Source organism: Ceratotherium simum, chromosome 28 (genome assembly GCF_057802395.1).
Source record: "Ceratotherium simum simum isolate JZ-2026a chromosome 28, ASM5780239v1, whole genome shotgun sequence".
NCBI classification, from domain to species: Eukaryota; Metazoa; Chordata; class Mammalia; order Perissodactyla; family Rhinocerotidae; genus Ceratotherium; species Ceratotherium simum.
The window spans coordinates 2,861,371-2,880,271 of NC_141927.1; the positions used below are offsets into that span (position 1 = coordinate 2,861,371).

Here is an 18,901-nt window from a genome sequence, read left to right on the forward strand (position 1 = left end):
GATACTTATTACACCACCCGATTCCTTGCACTCCAGATCCATAAACGTTTGAGCACAGACAATCGTAGAATCTCAGAGGAGGAAGAAATCATGAAGTTATCAAGGCCAAGTGCCCGTCAGAGTCTTAAATGTGCTTTAAACAGGTGAGAATGGAAGTGTTTGAAAGGCTCTTCTAGGAGGACTGCTAAAGAATTTCTGCTGCACTAACAGAATTATTATCTGTAAAGGGCTTAGGGCAAAGCTGGCAAGGAGCTAAAAATTACTGAGTCTTTATTAATAGCACACTGATAAGAGGCAGTAAAACATAGTGATTAAGAATATGGAGTCTGGCTGCAGGCTGCCCAGGTTCAATCCTCACTCTGCCAGTTACTAGGTAAGTGATGTTGGCCAATTTCCTCAGTTTCTTGGCCCTTCTCGGTTCATCTGTTAAGGGGTGATGCTGTAGGGGAGGAAAAATAATTTTCCCTCCACCCTTCTAGGTTCTTGGCTGAGAGTCCCCTGTAATAAATGACAGATTAACAGGAAAAAAACACAGAAGTTTAATAATATGTATACTTCTGTGGTGGATCAGAATTGGCCACCCCAAAATGTGTCTCTTTGCCTTGATTATTTTTAAGAACAAAACACTGAAAGAAACTTTGACCTTCCCCCTAACTGCCTAAAATAATTTAAGATAGAAGGCCTGTCCCCAGGACAGGCCATCACCACAGATAACTCTGCGTGTGGGTAGACTGGGAGGGTGCTTGCTAAGCCCATTCTTATCAAACTTCTATCTACCAAACATTGGCTTTTCCATCTCCATGCAAATTGCCTTCCTCCCATTTGAAGTTCCAAACCACTACCATCAACATCCTCCTTTGTCTTTAGCTGAAAGTGGTATTTAAGGTGACAACCTCAGCCATTCTGGCGAGTTACTCAGTTTTTCTGGGTTTCTCCCATGTGTACATGTTATTAAACTTTGGTTGATTTTCCCCTTTCATTCTGTCTCCTGTCAATTTAATTCTTAGACCATCCAGAAGGACCTAGAGGGTAGAGGAATTGTCTTCTTCCCTTATGCCTCCTATATACATGGGAGATACCCAGGAAAATGGAGTAACTCTCCAAAATGGCCAAAGCTACCACCTTAAATACCATCTCCAGCCAAAGACAACAGAAGACGTTGCGGGAAGGGGAGCCAGTTATGGGAGGCGACAGGCAAGCACAGCAAGAGTCAGGCTGTTACGCAGATTTAGGTCCTTGCCTTCTCCATTGATCAGTTTCTAGAGATTGAGTCATCCCCCTCTTCCTGGTACAGAGAGGGAGACATCCTTACAAATGGAGATTCCCCTTATTAATGTCAACGACTCTTACAAAGGGCAACTTCTGCTCTGTTTTCAGAGATTCTCCTGTGTCTGCAGCCTCTCAAAAATAATCAGACCAAAATCTTCAATATGCCAAAGAGGTATATTATGGGATGGAAAATTCTGCTTGCCTTCAATGCAAGCACCTGCCACATGATGGTGCACTGGATTCAGAGAGAGGACATGTGTCAGTGCTTAAAGCACAGGACCAGGACTCAGTCGGGGTTAGCGAACAGTGAAGTCTTATCTCAGGACCTATTTAGTGAACTGAATCAAAAGTATGTAAACCTTTACTCATCACTCAAGTGAAGAAAAATTTTATGCATGAACCATTCCACCTAGTCTTTTGAATTAAGCTGATTTTACTGCACGATGGGATAACCCTGGTTCCCTTTCAAATGGACAGACAGACACAGCCAGGTTATGTGTGTTGTAGGGGGTACTGCTCACCTGAAATTTGGAAACTTCAACTCTAGAGCATCCCACGGTCAGAAGGTTATTGCTGTAAGAGCCTCCACGATTTATTAGTTTCTGAGACTGCTAAACTCTTATAGGGTCATAGCTTATGCATTTAGTAAGATTGCCAACATGTTTGCTCCACAAAACGTCAATGAATTCGAATCGGATTTAGATATTTTACAATTCGTTATGAACTTTCCACTAAGCCTTTTCCCAAACATAGTATGAACTTCACCTTGAGCTGTGATATTTAAAGATCCATTTGTAGCCATTTAGGATAACTGGACTGTGTTTTGAAACTTCAACACTACTCAGAAATGTGTTCAATAGCAGTGAGGTCTGAGGACACCCCCTCCCAGAGGTCTTCACGCACCTTTAGTGGTCCACTAGCAGAAAGGCTCACCCGGCTTTTGCACCTGTTCTATTCTTTTAGCCTCTGTTAAAAATACCCTGGTGACAAAAAGATTTTACGTGTGTCCTCCACTAAGGTTCACTAGACTGTAAGGAAGAACTAACAGAGCAACATCTTAGCTTTTCAGCAGCTGGATAATGGGGTCTCAGACGGAGAGTTTCAGTTGGCAGTAAAGCCAATACATTAATGAGGATAGCAGCACTAATTTGAAAAATCTAGCCTAATGGAAAGAGAGAACCCCCCATCACGAAAAAAGAAAAATGACCTTTGTCAAACATCAAAGCGAAAGGCTTATTTCCATGTTCTTTTCTCCCTTCGAGTTTCCAAAATGAATTCATTAAGTTTGCTTCTTTCCCTTCCATTAAAAATGTATTCATGCCCACAGTCAAAGTGCCCTCTCTGACTTCTCGGAGTGCATCTTGCACGCAGAAGATGCTCAGCTAAGGGATCCAGAATGCCCCCCTAGCTCTGCCCGATCTGCTGTCGACAGTGCATCTTCTCACCATCACCATGGTTTACAAGCCATCTGCCTCTTTACCCCCAGGGAAGCCTCTTTCCTTGAATTCTACAATTATTTTCCTATTGAAGTCCCCTACTTTAAAAAAAAAAATCATATCGTGACATATCATTTCTCGTACCTGTAAGACCAGCATCCCTGTCAGGAGTATGGATATTATTTGTGTGTGTCACAAATATATATAAAGTCAAGAGTAGGTACTTCCAGATATGTTCTAGCTGGAAAAAGCCTAATGAGCATGTCGATGGACATGAATAGTGAACATATGACCTGACACGCATGTGACTGGGGCAGGGCTGTTTATCATCAGGAAAATGTTCAAAGGACACATGATAGTTGTCTTTAAGTATGTACAAGCATGCCATGTAGATCAGAGCCCAGAGGGATGGAGCCACAATGCCTGTATAGAAGTCAAAAAGAAGACCTCACTCAAAGTGAAAATTTTCAAACACAAAATCAGCTGTCCCTGAGGGTAATGAGTGTCACTGGAGTTATTTAATGCAGGCTGGACATTTACTTTTGAGTATATTATCAAGAAAATTCAACTTTAGGTCATTCTGAGTTAAGACCAACGTCCATTCCAACATAGAATAGAATAAGAATATCTGTTCCTTGGTCTCCTATGATAAAGATGAATTGTGCAGGCTGATGGACAAATACTCCCATATGTTTAATGGTCAGTCCGGGTGCACTTCCAAGTACAAATAGAAGGTCATCAAAGACCAACCTGCCTACTTCATGGTTTGATCCAGGTCTAATTTAAGAAAACTCTTAAATTAGCAGTTAGGAAAGAGGAACAATCCAGAACTCAGGCAATGTTCTTTGACTATCTATAACGAAATTCCAATAAAAGGATAATCATTGGTGGTCAATTCTCAAAGAGGGTGACTCAGAGCCAGCAGTTTAAATGCAGGGCTAAGGTCTCCGATCCTCTTCACCCCTGGAAACTGGGCTCTGTCTGAGGGCATGTTAAAATAGCCTGGAGTTAGAATAACACAAACCCTCCAAAAAGTGGTGACTATCCCTGATTTCGTAGTTGTTATGGGTGTGCTCAGAAGGTGGTCAAGGTCTTCTGTTCACCTGTGGCTAACTGGACAATCAGAATGGGACATTCTAACATTTCCAGCCCCTAAGCAGGTAAATAACCAAAACAGTTAAGTTCCAAGTGATCCTGTGCACAGGGTCATTCTAAGATAAACCATAGGCAAACAATGACAAAAATAAATAAAATTATAGTTCCTTAGCTATATAAGCAATTTGGATGATGACACACTTGAAGATTCTATTGGTCTAGTTCCAATAAAATGTAGAAAGCGACTTGGTGTTTCTCCTGTGAAAAAGCCACCACAGAGTGGTAAATTGGGCTTACAAAAATGTGTCATTTTAATTAACTTTAGTTAAGAAATTAAATAGCGTTTGAACTTCCTGGGGCTTATCATGCACTTATTTAATAGCAAAGTATACCATTACCAGGGTTCACATTGTGTTTTTCTGTGTGTGCATTGGAAAGGTACGGAACACGAGAGATAAATGTAATTAAATGTATTTTAAATATAAAGTGAAATGAAAATGAGTTATAGCAAAAATAAAACAATATATATATATATTTTTTTTCCTCGTAGAACTCAGAAAGTATTATGTACGTATTAAGGCTCTAATTTTTTTTTTTACTTTATTTTTGAAGGGTAAAGTTTTAAAGATCTTTAGAAATTTTCAACATTAAATTGTCTGTATTTTTTCTGCTATTATTAACTGACTTGTGAGAAAGTAGAGGATTACCATCCAGAAGTAGTAAATATTTGTCCCAAATCAGTAAAAGTAATAATATTTAACATTGAACTAAAGCTGGTTGTGAAAAATACATAAATAATGACATTGCGCCCATGAAAATAAATGTTAAGGAGAAATTTTAGAGAAATATTTGAAGGCTGGCCATTATTGGTGGTGTTCCCTCCACTGCTTTGTCTGCTGCCTGTGTGAAAGTGTGTCTCAGACACCCCAGAACTTCATGTTTGAAGGTGTTCTTCTGAAAGAGCTACTCTCAAAATGTGACTCAAGGACTCCTGGAATCCCCAGTATCCTCTCAGAGGCCTGCAAGCTTCTCCTTTTTCCAACCACATCACCGTCTAATTTTCTTTATATTCCTCAAAACAGAAACAATGTATTGTGACAAAGTTAGCGCAGAAGCTGGTATGAGAATCCAGCTGTCTTCTCTTAAGCTAAACAGTAAGGAGATTTGTAAAGTTTTTAAACAATGACACTATTGTGACTAATTTTTGTTCTGTTTGGAAATGAGTCATTATTGTTTATAAAAATATTTATGGTAAGATGTAATTGTCTTATTGTTATTGTAAATAAATGTACACACGTTAACGTTTTCTTAGTTTTAATTTAAATGAGTTAATGTAAGTACATTACAATCATTCTTGGTTTTAATTTATAATATGGTAAAAATCTTAAAAAGGTTTTTGGGGTCCAGTGGTAGGCAGAATTCTAAGATGGTCCCTCAGGATTCCCACCCCCCCAGTGTCAAATCCTCTCCCCTTGGTGCAGGCAGAACTGTGATTAGGTTACCAATCAGTTGGCTTTGAGTTCACCAAAAATGGGATTATGTCTGTGTGGGACTGACCTAGTGAATTGAGCCCTTAAAGGGGCTGAGTCCTTCCTGAAGGTCAAAGAGGTCTGAATGATGAGAGGGCCTGGTGAGGTGGGCGTGCAGGGCAAAGAGCCAAGCTGGCCTCCAGGACTGAAATCATTCCCCACCCACAACGAGTGACAAGGTGAGGGCTTCTGCCGTAAACTGCAGCCCCATGAATTCCACTGACACACAGTGAGCAGAGGCCCACCTTTCCCTGGTCAGGCCTCCAGATGAGGACACAGCCCTGCCAACACCTGGACTTCAACACGGTGAGACCCTGAGCAGAAGAGCCAGCTAAAATGTGACAAACATCTGCCCCCAGAAACTGTGAGACAACAAATCCGTGTTATTTTACACCACTAAGTTGTAATATTTAATGTGACAACATGGATGGACCTTGAGGGCATTATGCTCATGAAATAAGTCAGACAGAGAAAGACAAATACTATATGATCTCACTTATATGTGGAATCTAATAACAAAAAAAGCTCATAGCTACTGAGAACAGAGTGGTGAGTATCAGAGGCATGGGTGAGAGGTGGGTGAAATGGGTGAAGAGAGTCAAAAGGCACAAACTTCCAGTTATAAAATATGTAAGTTCTAGGATGTAAGGTACAGCATGATGACTACAGTTAATAATACTGTACTACATATTTGAAATTTGCTAAGAGATCAAATCTTGAAAGTCTTCATCAAAAGAAAAGAAAATTTGTAACTATGTGAGGTGATGGATATTAACCAGACTTATTGTGGTGATCAGATCACAATATATACAAACATCTAATCATTATATTGCACACCTGACACTAATATAATGTCATATGTCAATTAAACTTCAATAAAAATAAGTTTCTAGAAAGAAAAAAAATCGTTGATAAACTCTTTTATTAGTGCAAAATTAAAAAAAAAATCTCAATGGAGAGAGAAATTAATTGAAAAATCAATAACAAGTCTTTGAGGAAAAGAAAAACTTCAAGTGCGTCAAAAAAGTAACGATGAGCTCTATGTCAACTTTCCCTTCCCCACTGATCATACAAACAACACAATGCCATCTTTGGGCACAGATTTTGGTCTTTAACACTTTTCTCTGCCTAAACGTACCAGGGCCCTCAGAGAATCACTGATGCCATGTTTGGGTAAGGAAAATTCAGGATAAGCATAAACGTCCTGTCTTTATGAGGAAACAAGGATGATTTCAAAGATGTCGAAGGACAAGATGAAGAGGCCAGGTAAAAGGGACTCCCCCTGGTCAAACTGTGACCACTGGAACTAAAAACATTAATAAAAACACAAAACCAAAAAGGAAACAATGATATCAGTGGAACCCATAGCTTCTGGAGAAGGTCACATACCCATGATGACATTCAAAAGGGAGAAATAACAAAGTATGATGGAACAACCCGTGCCCAGCAATGGGAGTCAGTGACAATGACAATTTATAAGATACACCTGTGTCCTGAGATGGCTGGAGATTTCTCCAGATACATGGATTTATGGTTGTCATCCCTAGACCAAACTCAGTATGAGAACTACCAGATTAAAGTGTATTAAATTAGAGTCCGGAAAACAGACTTTCTAGACTTTCAGAAGGAAGGAGGCAGAAATACCATTAATGTACAACACAATCTTGACTTTTCTTCCCCCAAATGAGGGTGGAAGCTTGATGAGTTTGGTCAATGAGTTTGATTCAAGAATCAGGCTTTGGAAACACTCTTAGACAGAAGACTTTCCCTGTAAGTGTCAATTCTTCTAGAACAGCGATTTGAGCCTTTGTGGTATAGCAAATACCCAGATCTAGCACCACCCTTCTCTTAGCATCCCCAGACAATTGAGAATCAAGGAAAAGCTATGCTGGGACAGTTGCATTCGCAGAGGCCCCGTGTGAAGTCCCCATCCCCAAGAAGCTACGGCGTGCCTGTTTTTAAGATCCTGATTCTGGTTTGAAACTGACAAAGAGGATGTTGGCTGGAAGAGTCTCAAACAGGTGAAAGGTAAATGCTCCTACTTCATTCTCCTCCACTCTCCATGCTGACCCTAATGATCAGTCTCCAAATCTCAGAACTGAGCTTCAAGGTGGGTGCATGTGAGGATGAGCTGCATGGATGTAGGAAGGAGGCAGCTCACTAATTCAAACGTCTAACACAGAAGAAATTCAGTCTGAGTTCAGGGACCAGATAATGAGCCATCCAGACCAGGACACTTTTGAGAAGGACAAGGGAACCGTTAGTAATTACCCTGGAAAATGGGCTTCAGGCGGGGCTGTCCCGGGACACGGGGGTGGTGTCTGCTTTGACTATGGAGACTCTGAGCTTCTGGAGGTCACCAACCCTTCTTAATTTATCACTGTGTTCCTGGTGAAGAGTTTTAGTACGTGTTTAATTAACATTTGTTTTGTTAAAAGTTGAATTAGAATGATTATCAAAGACACAAAAGCATTAATTCTTTTGTCCTTTTTCCATTTTTATTCTGGTTTATTCTTACTAAGCTGTGTATTTTATAAATATGACACTGATCTAACGACTTGTTTCTGTGCATGATAATTTCCTGTGAACAATCAACTAAAGATTGTATATTAAACATGTCTGAATCAAACAGTACTCTGAACAATACTAATATTGTCTTATTTTTCTATTTATTCATATTTATTATGAAACCTACTCAAAGGTTTAACTGCTTATCTTGTACCTACGAGAATAATCATCTCCCTCTTCAAGACAGTCATTATTTGAGAACACAATATCCTCAACATAAATACTATTTCCCAAAATCCTAATTAGAAGGTTTGAATAGTCAGTGCATGGATTGAGAGTTATCTTTTTGAACATGGGCGTGGATTTGTTTTTGAGCTGATTTAAAATATTTGCTTGTTCTAATATTTCAAAGTTTATAAAATACAATCACTAACAAGGAAGAGACAGCATTTAACATTTCATCCAGCAGTCATATATTTTAAGTATGTCACATGAAAATACATATTCATCATTATGATGAAAAAGAAGCCATCTGGTTATATTGTTAATCTACAGGACCGATAGATCACAGTTCCTTAAAAAGTGGACGCCACTGATGTTGGTACTGAGAATGGCCACCCGTTACTCACCTCTACATCTCGGCTTCTCCTCCCCTATGCTCCACGTGCCGTTAGCTTGGCACTGCACGAGCCTCCGGCCCTCCAGATAATACCCGGGGCTGCAGCTCAGCACGACTTGAGCTCCATACTCATTCAGTGATCCCGAAACTCGTCTCCAGGTGACGTGCTCTGAGAGCTGAGCCTCGATGCCGGGGCAAGTCACCGCTAGAAAAGGAACATACTTAAAATTATCATCTTTTTCGTAAGGGATCAGACCATGCTTGCTTTTAATCGTAAGGGCCTTCTGTCTGAAAATGATCCTGCTGTGCAAAATAGACGCCATTGCCTATTACTTCAGGTTTTCCCTACTACGCACACAGTGACACGGGAAGGATCACACGTAAATGCATTCGATACCCTCATTGTAAGTGCATGGAAATCTTGCAAAGGGACTGTGATGTAAAGGGATAAATCATCAAAACAAAGTTTCGTGATTCATTCGGAGCTGAAAATCTTCATCATGTAAATGAAAACATGCATAGAAAATTCTTACGTATGATTTGTCTCAATATCCTCTGAGAAAGTTGGAATAGTAATTGAGTAAGTAAAAACCAGCCTGGATACAAATTTTCAGAAAATCAGCTGCCCTCATTCCCTCCCTCCCTATGCAACACACCTATATAATATTCTCTGTGTATTACTGGATTTATAAGCACACAAAATTCATATGCACACTGCATTAACACTGTGCAGAAACATGTCTAACAAGTCTTAAAGGAGATACCTATTCATGCTCTTAGGAAAAGGTCCAGAATTATAGCAGCTACTTGATAAAGAACAGTAGCAACAACTGTAAAAGCAGTAATAGCAGTAGTAATAGTAGTACTAGTACAATATTACTGGAATGGACTTCAACATGGTGAAAATACACACAGAATATGGTGTATGTGAGCATATATATTTTCTGAAAAGTACAATACTATTTAAATTGAATTTGATAATTCTCTAAATAGGAAGCTACCTGAGCTAACAGCATCACGGTCAACCACCCACAAAATTGACCCAATTGATTAATTTATTGAGCCTGGAAGAATTCGCTACAGAAACCATAGTTTTCTCAGAATGATATTAATAAATACATTTTACTTTTAAATTCTGTACAAACGCATTATAATTGAATCAGACATATCCAAAATGTTACAAAATCTCATTTAATCTTCTCTCAGTAATTGACCAGTGCTATGTGCAAATAAGCTGAAGAAATAGGCCTTTTTGGTATTATTACAATAATAATATCAGTGAGGTTTAACATGTGAAAAGGATGTGCTAATTTAAAAGTAATCCTTATTTCTATTTCTCTTAGGTATTTTTTAGATAAAACAATTAATCCAAAATTCATATGGATATTCCAGTGTTTTACCTAATGATACAAATAAAATTTTTCTCTAAGCAGAACATCTTTAGAATTCCAGGCACGAGTGCCTGTTCTGAAAGTTTTTAATGCCTTTAACCTTATAAATCCATAACTCAATTTCAATCCTACTGCATACTTCAAACAAAATTCATTTCATTTCACCAAAAAGTGTGCTTCTAGAATTAACTTCATTGTTTTTAAGTACCTGAACTATCTTTTACAAACTCTATTTCTGCCCTGGTGGTCCAGTGGTTAAAGATTCGGCACTCTCGCCCTGTGGCCTGGGTTCCTGTCCCAGTCAGGAAACACGCCACCCCTCTGTCACATTGTGGTGGCTGCGTGTTGCTGTGATGCTGAAAGCTATGCCACTGGGATTTCAAATACCAGCAGGGTCCCCCAGGGTGGACAGGTGTCAGCAGAGCTCCCAGACTAGGAAGAAGGATCTGGCCACCCACTTCTGAACACATGGCCATGAAAACTCCGTGAACAGCAGCAGAGCGTTGTCTGATAGAGCGCCAGAAGGTGAGAGGACGGTGGAAAAAGCCTGAGCAGGGGTCTGCTTTGCTGTACACAGGGTCCTAGGAGTTGGAATCCACTCCATAGCACTAACAAAAACAAATCTCTGCCAGGAAGGATTCAACGTTGGCCTACACGATGCAATCAGAAGTTTTCTTTGAGCTACGACCGTGGTGATTTCCAAATCTGGAACGATTACCTTTTTCTTCATGAAAATGGTATTTGGTTGCCTTTGTAATTATCTGATTCTGGTTTGTTTGCCTGCATCTCTTTCTCTTGCCAGGCTCTAAGCTGCTTTGTTGTAAACACTACATCTTTTTAGTTTTTCTTGAGTATAACGTCTGACTTACAGCAGGTGCCGACGGCATATATTTCTAAATGTGAGTGTGAGTACAGGAGTGTGCACACTATTGTGAGTGTGTGGGCTAGTGTGTGTGTGTGCTTTGAAAAATTACATGCCAAGAAGATGTTACGGCAGCGAGAAAACAAAGAAACTGAGACAATAAAAGCAAATGGTGGAAACTGAGAGTGAAAAGGAAAGTGAGAACTGGAGCAAACATTTAACGCGAAGTCCATCCCGTCCTTTAGTCAGCATAAGAGAAGAAAGAGAGGTGGGAGGGGCCCAGAAACTGCTGCAGACAAGATTTTATTTAATATTTCCACAGATGCTCTGAGGGAGGGAGTATCCTAAACCACCTGAGTGTGAACAACCTATGACATTACTCTGGTGGAGAAATCCGGAGTAACGTACACCAAGACGGTGTAAGAAGATGGTGTCCTCCGAGCAGTGATGAAGAAGGTCCCCTGCTGGTAAGTGTTGTCTCCATGCATGTCTGCATTCATGTGAAAACAATGCAACAGTCCCCAGAAACCCATCGCCCTGACATGTTGCTGCTGATGAAGTTGTCACCAAGAACACCCTTTGTTACAAGCCCTGGCCCAGCGGAATCACGGAGCCACAACCCTTCACCAGGACTATGAGCTTTGTGGGAGGAAACTAACTGGGAATGGAAAGAGAACATTTTCCAAGCCCCAAATATCCATTGCCTTCTGATTCACGCTTCGGGGAGCAGCCCTGGTCACCCGAGTCAGACACTTGAGACAGTTCTCCTGGGCTCTTTCTCACACCCCCGCACCCCAGATGCCACCAGGTGACCAGGGCCGGCTGAGGCCCCCAGGTAACCCCATTTCTTCTCTCCAGTCCTCACTGCCATCTCCTTGCGCAACCATCTACAAGTCAAACTCTGAGCTTTGGTGAAAAACGCCACTGCACACCCTTAAAAGAATTGTAAAAAGTATTTACCCCCTTGCACTTCTTCATTACAAATCTAAAAGGTTTCCTCATAAGTTTAAATAATTGGCAGTATATGATGTGTAAAGTATGATAAATATCTATGTCCTTAAAAAAAATCACTTTTCTCAGATCCAAGAGGATAATATCACAGCAATTTGATACTTTTGAATATTCATTAAAAAAATCCATGACTACCCCCAAAATTTATTTCAATCTTTGTTCTCCCTGAACTATTACTTCCATTCTACAATCCCCCCAGAAATGTAATCTAAGATAAGATATTCCTATGTTTGAAAGTCCTTTATGCATAATCCTATCATATTTATCAGTAGCAAAATTTGATTGTTATTTTATTATTAATATATAATTGATTAAGTTAACAACATAATAATTTTTGGTAATCCATTTTAAACACAAAAAGTAGCATTTCGCTGGCAATACACCAGTTAATGATAGAGACAGGGATTTTCTATTGTTCATGCATTACTGATTGTGAGAAAGAGACATGGTTTAGTATCAATTTTATTGCTATTTTTTATTTTCATAAATGTTTTATTATGGATATTTTATTTATGTTAAGCAGGCTTAACATAAATAAGCAGATGGAAAGGGAAATAGTTTGGTTACAGCGATATCTCTCAATTCTTTGCACTCATACTTGGTTATACACCAAATATCACCGTTATCAAAAATGATTTGCAGAAAGTCATTTAATTTTATTGAAAACAATGAGTTAGAATCTACCAGACTTGCAAAAAGAAAGCCACTGGATTTCTCCACACCTGCACCAGTGTTTTGGACTTTTCCCTCTCTTTTCCTCTTTTTTGTTTTGTTTTCTTTCTTTCTTTGTTTTCTGTTTTTGTTTGTCGTGTTGGGTTTTTTTTCTTTCTGTTTTTTAATATATTCAGGTAAATTTGTATTGAAACATACAAACAGAAACTGCACAAGTTGATATTATACAGTTAAATAAATCTTTACATGATAAACACACCCCCATGTGACCAGCAACCACATCAAGAACTGGAACATTACCAGCACCCCAGAAGCCATCTCATGCCACTCAGTCACTCACTATTTCTCCCCCCACCCACCCCACATGCTTCATTCAAGGACAGACAGAATGTAAACCAACTTCTAATGACATAAACCTATCTTCTAACACTATAGATTGGTATGACCTGTTTTTGAACTTCACATAAGTGGAACAATATGGTATGCTATATGGTTCTGACTTCAATATTATGCTTTTGAAATTAATCCATGTTAAGGCATGTAGCTAGAGTGTTTATTTTTATTTCTATACTTTATTCACCGTGTAAACATATAACAGTCAATTTATACATTCCCTATGGATGGCCATTTGGGTTGTCTCTACTTTTGGCTTTTACAAACAGTGCAGCTTTGAGCCTGTCCTTAGACAAATATATTAATGCACGTCTGTGGGCATATTTCTAGGAGTGGAACTGCTGGTTCATGAGGTACTGTCAGCTTTAGTACATGCTACCAAACATTTTTCCAAAAAGAATGAATCAACGTACCACTTCCACCAGCAATGCGTTAGAGTTCCAGTTCCTTAACACTCTTGTCAATGCCTGGTACCCTGTCTTTTTTATTTTAGGAATTTATAAATTCTCGTGTGCGGGTGCAGTGGTATCTATTGGTTATTCTGCATTTTTCTTGCTGGATAGAATCCTTTAAACAATTTTTGTTTGATATATGTCCTTCAAACATGTTCACTCTTTCTGGGTTTGCCTTTGTCAGGATCTTAAACAGTATTTTGAGGAAGAGAAGGGCTGAAATTTAATGTAGTCCAATATATCTACTTTTTCCTTTGTCATCAGGGATTTTGGTGTCCTCATGAAGTCTTTACCTAACCCAAGCTCATGCCGGGCAGGTGGTAGAATTCGTGAAGCTGGGTTTTCGGAGAATCTTTATGTTTACCTTTGACATTTAGATCTATAATCATCTTGCACTGACTTTGTACATGCTGTGGTGTAGGGGTCAAGTTCATTTTTCCATATGGATAGCCAGTTGAACCATTTATTGAAAAGACCATCTTTTTCCTCCTTGTTAAAAAAACAACCGAGTATTTTCCTGGACGCTGATGTCTCTGCCGTTGGTCTGTTTGCCGCTGCTTGTGCCAGGGCCACACTGGCTTAATTCCAGTGCCTGCACAGTGAAACCAGATATCAGGGACCACAAGAAAATGCGTCGTGTGTGACAAGTAGGCCTGTCTCTTGTAAAAACAAGTTTGAGAAGTGCTGAGAAGAGAAACACCCTGTGCTAGAGAATCTACTCAGACAGCTTGATCTTCAGGGACAGGAAATATGATGTTTAGGATCTGGAAATGGATCTCCTTAAAACTCTCCTTCCTCCTTGAAATAACTTGCCTCCCTTAGGATTGTGCTTCCCTGGTTCAAGGTCACTATAAACAAGGCTCCTTAGGACCCAGCCTCTCTCACCTGCCAAGACGCACCTACCCTAGCTCCCCCAACAAATCTTGTCAACCAGGAGCACTACTGAGGGCTCTCCTGCTGTGCACATGCTCTTCCCTCTGGCTGAAATGCCATTCCTTCCTCCAGTATGACATATACTCATTCTTAAGGCGTATATTATATCAAACCATTCTTGACTGGATTAATGAGAACCACAAAATCTTCACAGTGAAGAGGTTTCTCTGAAAGAACACTTTGGGGGAAAAGTCCTCTCTAGGTCCACAGGACTCCATTTCTGCTGTGTATGTTTACGATCCTGAGAAGGCATGGTGCACAGAGTGGGACCGTGCAATGACAGCAGAATCTGAGGATCCCCCGAAACATGAGCTTCAGACCTCAAGACAAGTGGTGAAAGGAAACAAGCTGGGATGCACGTAAAGAGGGTTATGTGGTTATCTCTGCCGGATGAGACTGCAGGCGCCTTTTTCTTCCTATTTTTACTCTTTCCCGTAGTTTGCAGGTTTCCTGCACATTAGCGATGGCCAGAGAAAAGCCAATCAAGTGATCAAAGGGTTAAGGAGTGTTGGCCTGATGACCACAAGAGAGCATTTTGCTAAAAAATAATAAATAAATTTTAATAAAAAATAGGCTGGAAAAAAGTGAAAGTTGAGAGAACTAATTTTTTTTTTTCAGAAAAAACTTGAAACAGTAAACTAAGTTGCCAATGAAAGAATAGGTTGCCTTGTGGTGCAAATATAGATGCACGCACGCACGCGCGCGCACACACACACACATATATAATTTATGTATACATATATCCACGTTTATTATACAAATACAACACATGAAAATATAAAAGATTACATAAATTAATGCATAATAGTTTAATAAGAGATGATTTAGAAACACTAGGGTGCTTCTGTTATATTCTTTATTTTTTATTTCTTCCCACAACATCAGTACTTTTAGGTGGAAAAAAAAGAAAAGAGAACAAAAATATAGGATATAGGAGGAATGCAAATATATCCCAATTCAGGGAGCTGCAGTAAGTGACCCACACAGAACTGAGTATTTTACTCCACAGGGACGTGTTCATTTCATGACATTAGATTAAGGGAATAAGGTAAAACTGAAGATTACGTGGCATGGGAGACTACGTGAAGCTAAAGCTAAGAGCTGGAACCAAAATATGAGTAGAACATCCTGGAAGAAGGAGAATGGAGAAAGAGCTGAGGGCACTGGGGAGAGAGGGGAGCAGGGCCTGGGAAACAGTTTTCCGCCTGGTTCTCATCTTTGCCCAAGACTGGCCCTGCCCTTCAGAAGCCAGCTGGAATGAACAGGTGCATGTCCCCTAAGACTCACAAAGTTGAATTGCAGTCAGAAGGCAACATGCAGCAGCCTGAGTGCCACCGTGCTGACATTTTTAAAGGAAACACTTCATTCCTCCTAACAGAACTATCTCAGACTGGAATTCACTGGGTTTCTTCTGTGTACTGCCAGCCCTCCCCAGTTACCTGAAGTCACAGACGGCTCCCATCAACCACTGCTGCTTCTACAGACTTCTACTTGTTTAGTGTTTTCACAAATAAGAGGTCCTGTTCACATTGTGTGAATAAATATATGTATAATTTTACACTAAGCTGCTCCTCACAACAACACTGAGATAGGAAAGATGGCTGTTATTACTATTATTTGCATTTTATTGATAAGCAAGTAAGCTCAGGTCCCCCAAACCAGGCTAGAATCTCCACCTGTGTCCCTCAGTGTGTTTCTCTCACCTGTCCTTTCCTCCACCACTAGAGACAACGCCAGAAAATTCTATTTATTCTACCAATGACCAAACAGGTGACACCAGACATGGTTTTCAGAATTAAGTCAGTGAGGACTCTGGACACACTAACATCAGAATATCCCAAAATAATGACATAATTTTTAAAAAATTGTTTTAAAATGTTGGTCCGTCTGGAAAATGTAGCAAAGAAAGCATTTTGTTTACATAAATATTATAAATCAGTATAGATGACAATTATAAGCGAATCAATTGCCAGGTCAAGTTTAGTGAAATTAAATGTTTTCAAAAACACACAGATGTAGCCAGTGTGATAGAAAGTGCTCAGTCTGCGGATTTAGCTTACATTCCTTCCTTTTTATTTAAGGAAATATAGATTGTCTTCTACTTTCTTAAAGAAAACAACATTTATGGAATCATTTTCTTCTATTTCAGCACATTCAAGAGAACGTGTGCCGTCAACTGTTCCCAAGGATTTGACGTGGTTCACAGCATTAAGCATTCATGCGGTTGACACAGTTTTGTGTTAAAAATCCCTAAATGATGCTTCTCAAGTCAGATCAGTTGAGAGCACAGACAATAAAGTGTCTATTCACAAAAGACACATTTTCTCTATCTTGTGAATGCTTCAGTGACAACACAAAATATTTTGCGTTTTACTTGAGAAATATTGGCTTTATATTTTTCCACGAGTGGTTCTGATTTATTACAGACTCACTCAGCCAGTGGCAAACCAGGAAGGCCAACAGTTGTTTTGTTTAAGGTACTCAGACAATGACAGCATTGCCACCATAGATAAAGGCCTTTACCCTTCCCTCTCGTAAATTACAGATAATCATCATAAATCTTCTGTGATATTCTAATCAGCCCCGAGATGCAGGGATACAATTGTCTTTTTTTTCCTAACACAGATATTCCCCCATCACATTCAATCCAGGTAACTGCTTCTTATCACCGAGTTTACTTCAAATACATTTATTTAGATTTTTAAAATTGTGATCTGACGCCACTGGAGTAAAGTGATTTAATCAGCCTCTGTTCTTGTACAACCAAAGCAGAGCTTTCAGCATGCCACTCACAATCTGTCCTCACTGGAGAGGGGAGAGAGAAGCCACTATTAGTTATTAGAAGTACATTAGAAGCTGGTACATTAGAAGCTGAAGAACAAGGTTGCTTTGGCTTACAGAAATAATGAATATAAAGTCTTTGGGGAAAACCAGGGCACTGAGATGAGCTACATGCATTTCACCCCACCCGACGTCAACACTGCTCTGCGGAGAAACCCCTGCACAAAGACAGACTGAGATTGTGGGATTCTTAAGGACAAAAATGGTTTGGGGTTTTTGTTTTAACCTCAGAGCTTCACCAAATGATTAGCACACGTGTTATTTAAAATAAGAGTAAGTGGATTAATACAGGGTGAATTAATTGAGTTTTGACGTAAACTTCTAGGACATAATTTAAGGGCTCACCTAAGAGGGATCAGCTTTTCACCGGCATCAAACAAAAAGGGTCTGAAGCCTTTAAAACTCCTACCTCCTTCTCCCCCAAGATTCCTGATGGAATCTAGATCTTACAACACTCTCATCTTCTCAGTCCTGAAATTGCCAGATTTCTACCCATTCTTTTGGTTATTGCTTTCCCCATTTGTGACATTTTCAAAACGCTCATGAGATCAGACATTTTTCCTGCCCCAGGCTTCTTGTCATGATGTTACTATGGTTAGTCTTAATAAAGATATTTTAGCAGAGTCAGACCCTAGAACATTTAAAGAGCTATCTGTAGTTTTGTCAAATAACAAATGCTCCAACTCTATCCGTAGCCTAAAGGTAAACACCATCCACGAAATCTGATTTCAACAAGAAAACAAGACCAATATTGAATTAACTTCATCTACTCAATGATATAGGCAAATGTGGTTCAGAATTTTTTGCAATTCTATAATCCAAGTTTGATACTAAAGCTATTTTTTTAATTATATAAAATGGCTGATTTTCTAATTATACAAAATGAGTCTAAACCAAACTCTGGAAAGGATGAAAATAGTACTGCTAAGCCAAGTGTAGATTTAAAGTAAAAAATCTTAGTGTTGCATGATTTCATTTATTAGGCTTAACTGCAAAGGAATCCACAGAGTTTACATCATCTATAGCTCTCTTTCAAAATGTCGCTTTTTCATTTGCTTCTAAAAAGCCCCTTAAAGTTTTTTGTGGTAGCTTTTGTTTTGTTTTCATTTGTATTTTTTGTTATGTCCCATAAGTTGCATATTTTTGAAGTCCAGTATTCTAGCATGAATTGATATGCAACACTGAACCAGATATCGGTCAATTCCTCTAATTAAGAATGTCTTGAGAGTTCTTTGTTGAAAGAAAATGATTTGGTTAAGTACTTTTAGGCATTTGTTTAAGTATTCTTTCCTAATTCCCCCAGTGACAGAATTTCCCCCTTGCCGTGTTTCAGATAAGAGTCTAACGATGTGCTCAAGAGTAATTTGTGGATTGTGATGAGCAGGACCCTAAATCTTACACTATTGTGTATACAGCATAGGCAGTGCCGTGAGAGAACCGCCAGAGCCCTGCCCGGGGACTCATGGGCTTTATCATGGAGACAAACTGGACCAACTAGGACCTGGCATCTAAGCCAGTGGCCACATAGATTAGTAAACCTCAATAACATCCAGTATGAATGGATTGTGACAAACTGACTAGGACAGATCCTCAACCTTTAATACTTTGGATGCAGATCAGGAGAGATCTATAGAGAGAAGATAAAAGAGAGCGGAGTGGAGAGCCATAGAAGCTTCTGGAAAGTTGGTAGCTAGTTGCCGTAGCAGCCTATGAGGGAGACACACAGCCAGAAGCTGATGCTGAGAAACCACATCCCTGGATTCACTGCCGAGTGAAGACCCGGAAAATCTTAACTCCTGCAACACCTTCTTGTCCTTCCTTCCTTCCCTGTATGTGTTGACAACAAACTCTTACCACATGGACCAACGGAGGCATTTTCCATTTCCAGGG

At 39.6% G+C, this 18,901-nt stretch overlaps 1 protein-coding gene across 1 annotated transcript in view; it reads right to left on the reverse strand.

Annotated features, from left to right (window-relative positions):
* CSMD1 (CUB and Sushi multiple domains 1) overlaps nt 1–18,901 on the reverse strand; it is a gene marked incomplete at its 5' end in the record, with an annotated part of 1,589,548 nt that overhangs the window by 69,271 nt on the left and 1,501,376 nt on the right. The window contains one exon of the mRNA XM_087418289.1: nt 8,467–8,661. Within this exon, the coding sequence (XP_087274415.1) occupies nt 8,467–8,661 (195 nt within the window). The remainder of the gene's footprint in view (nt 1–8,466; nt 8,662–18,901) is intronic.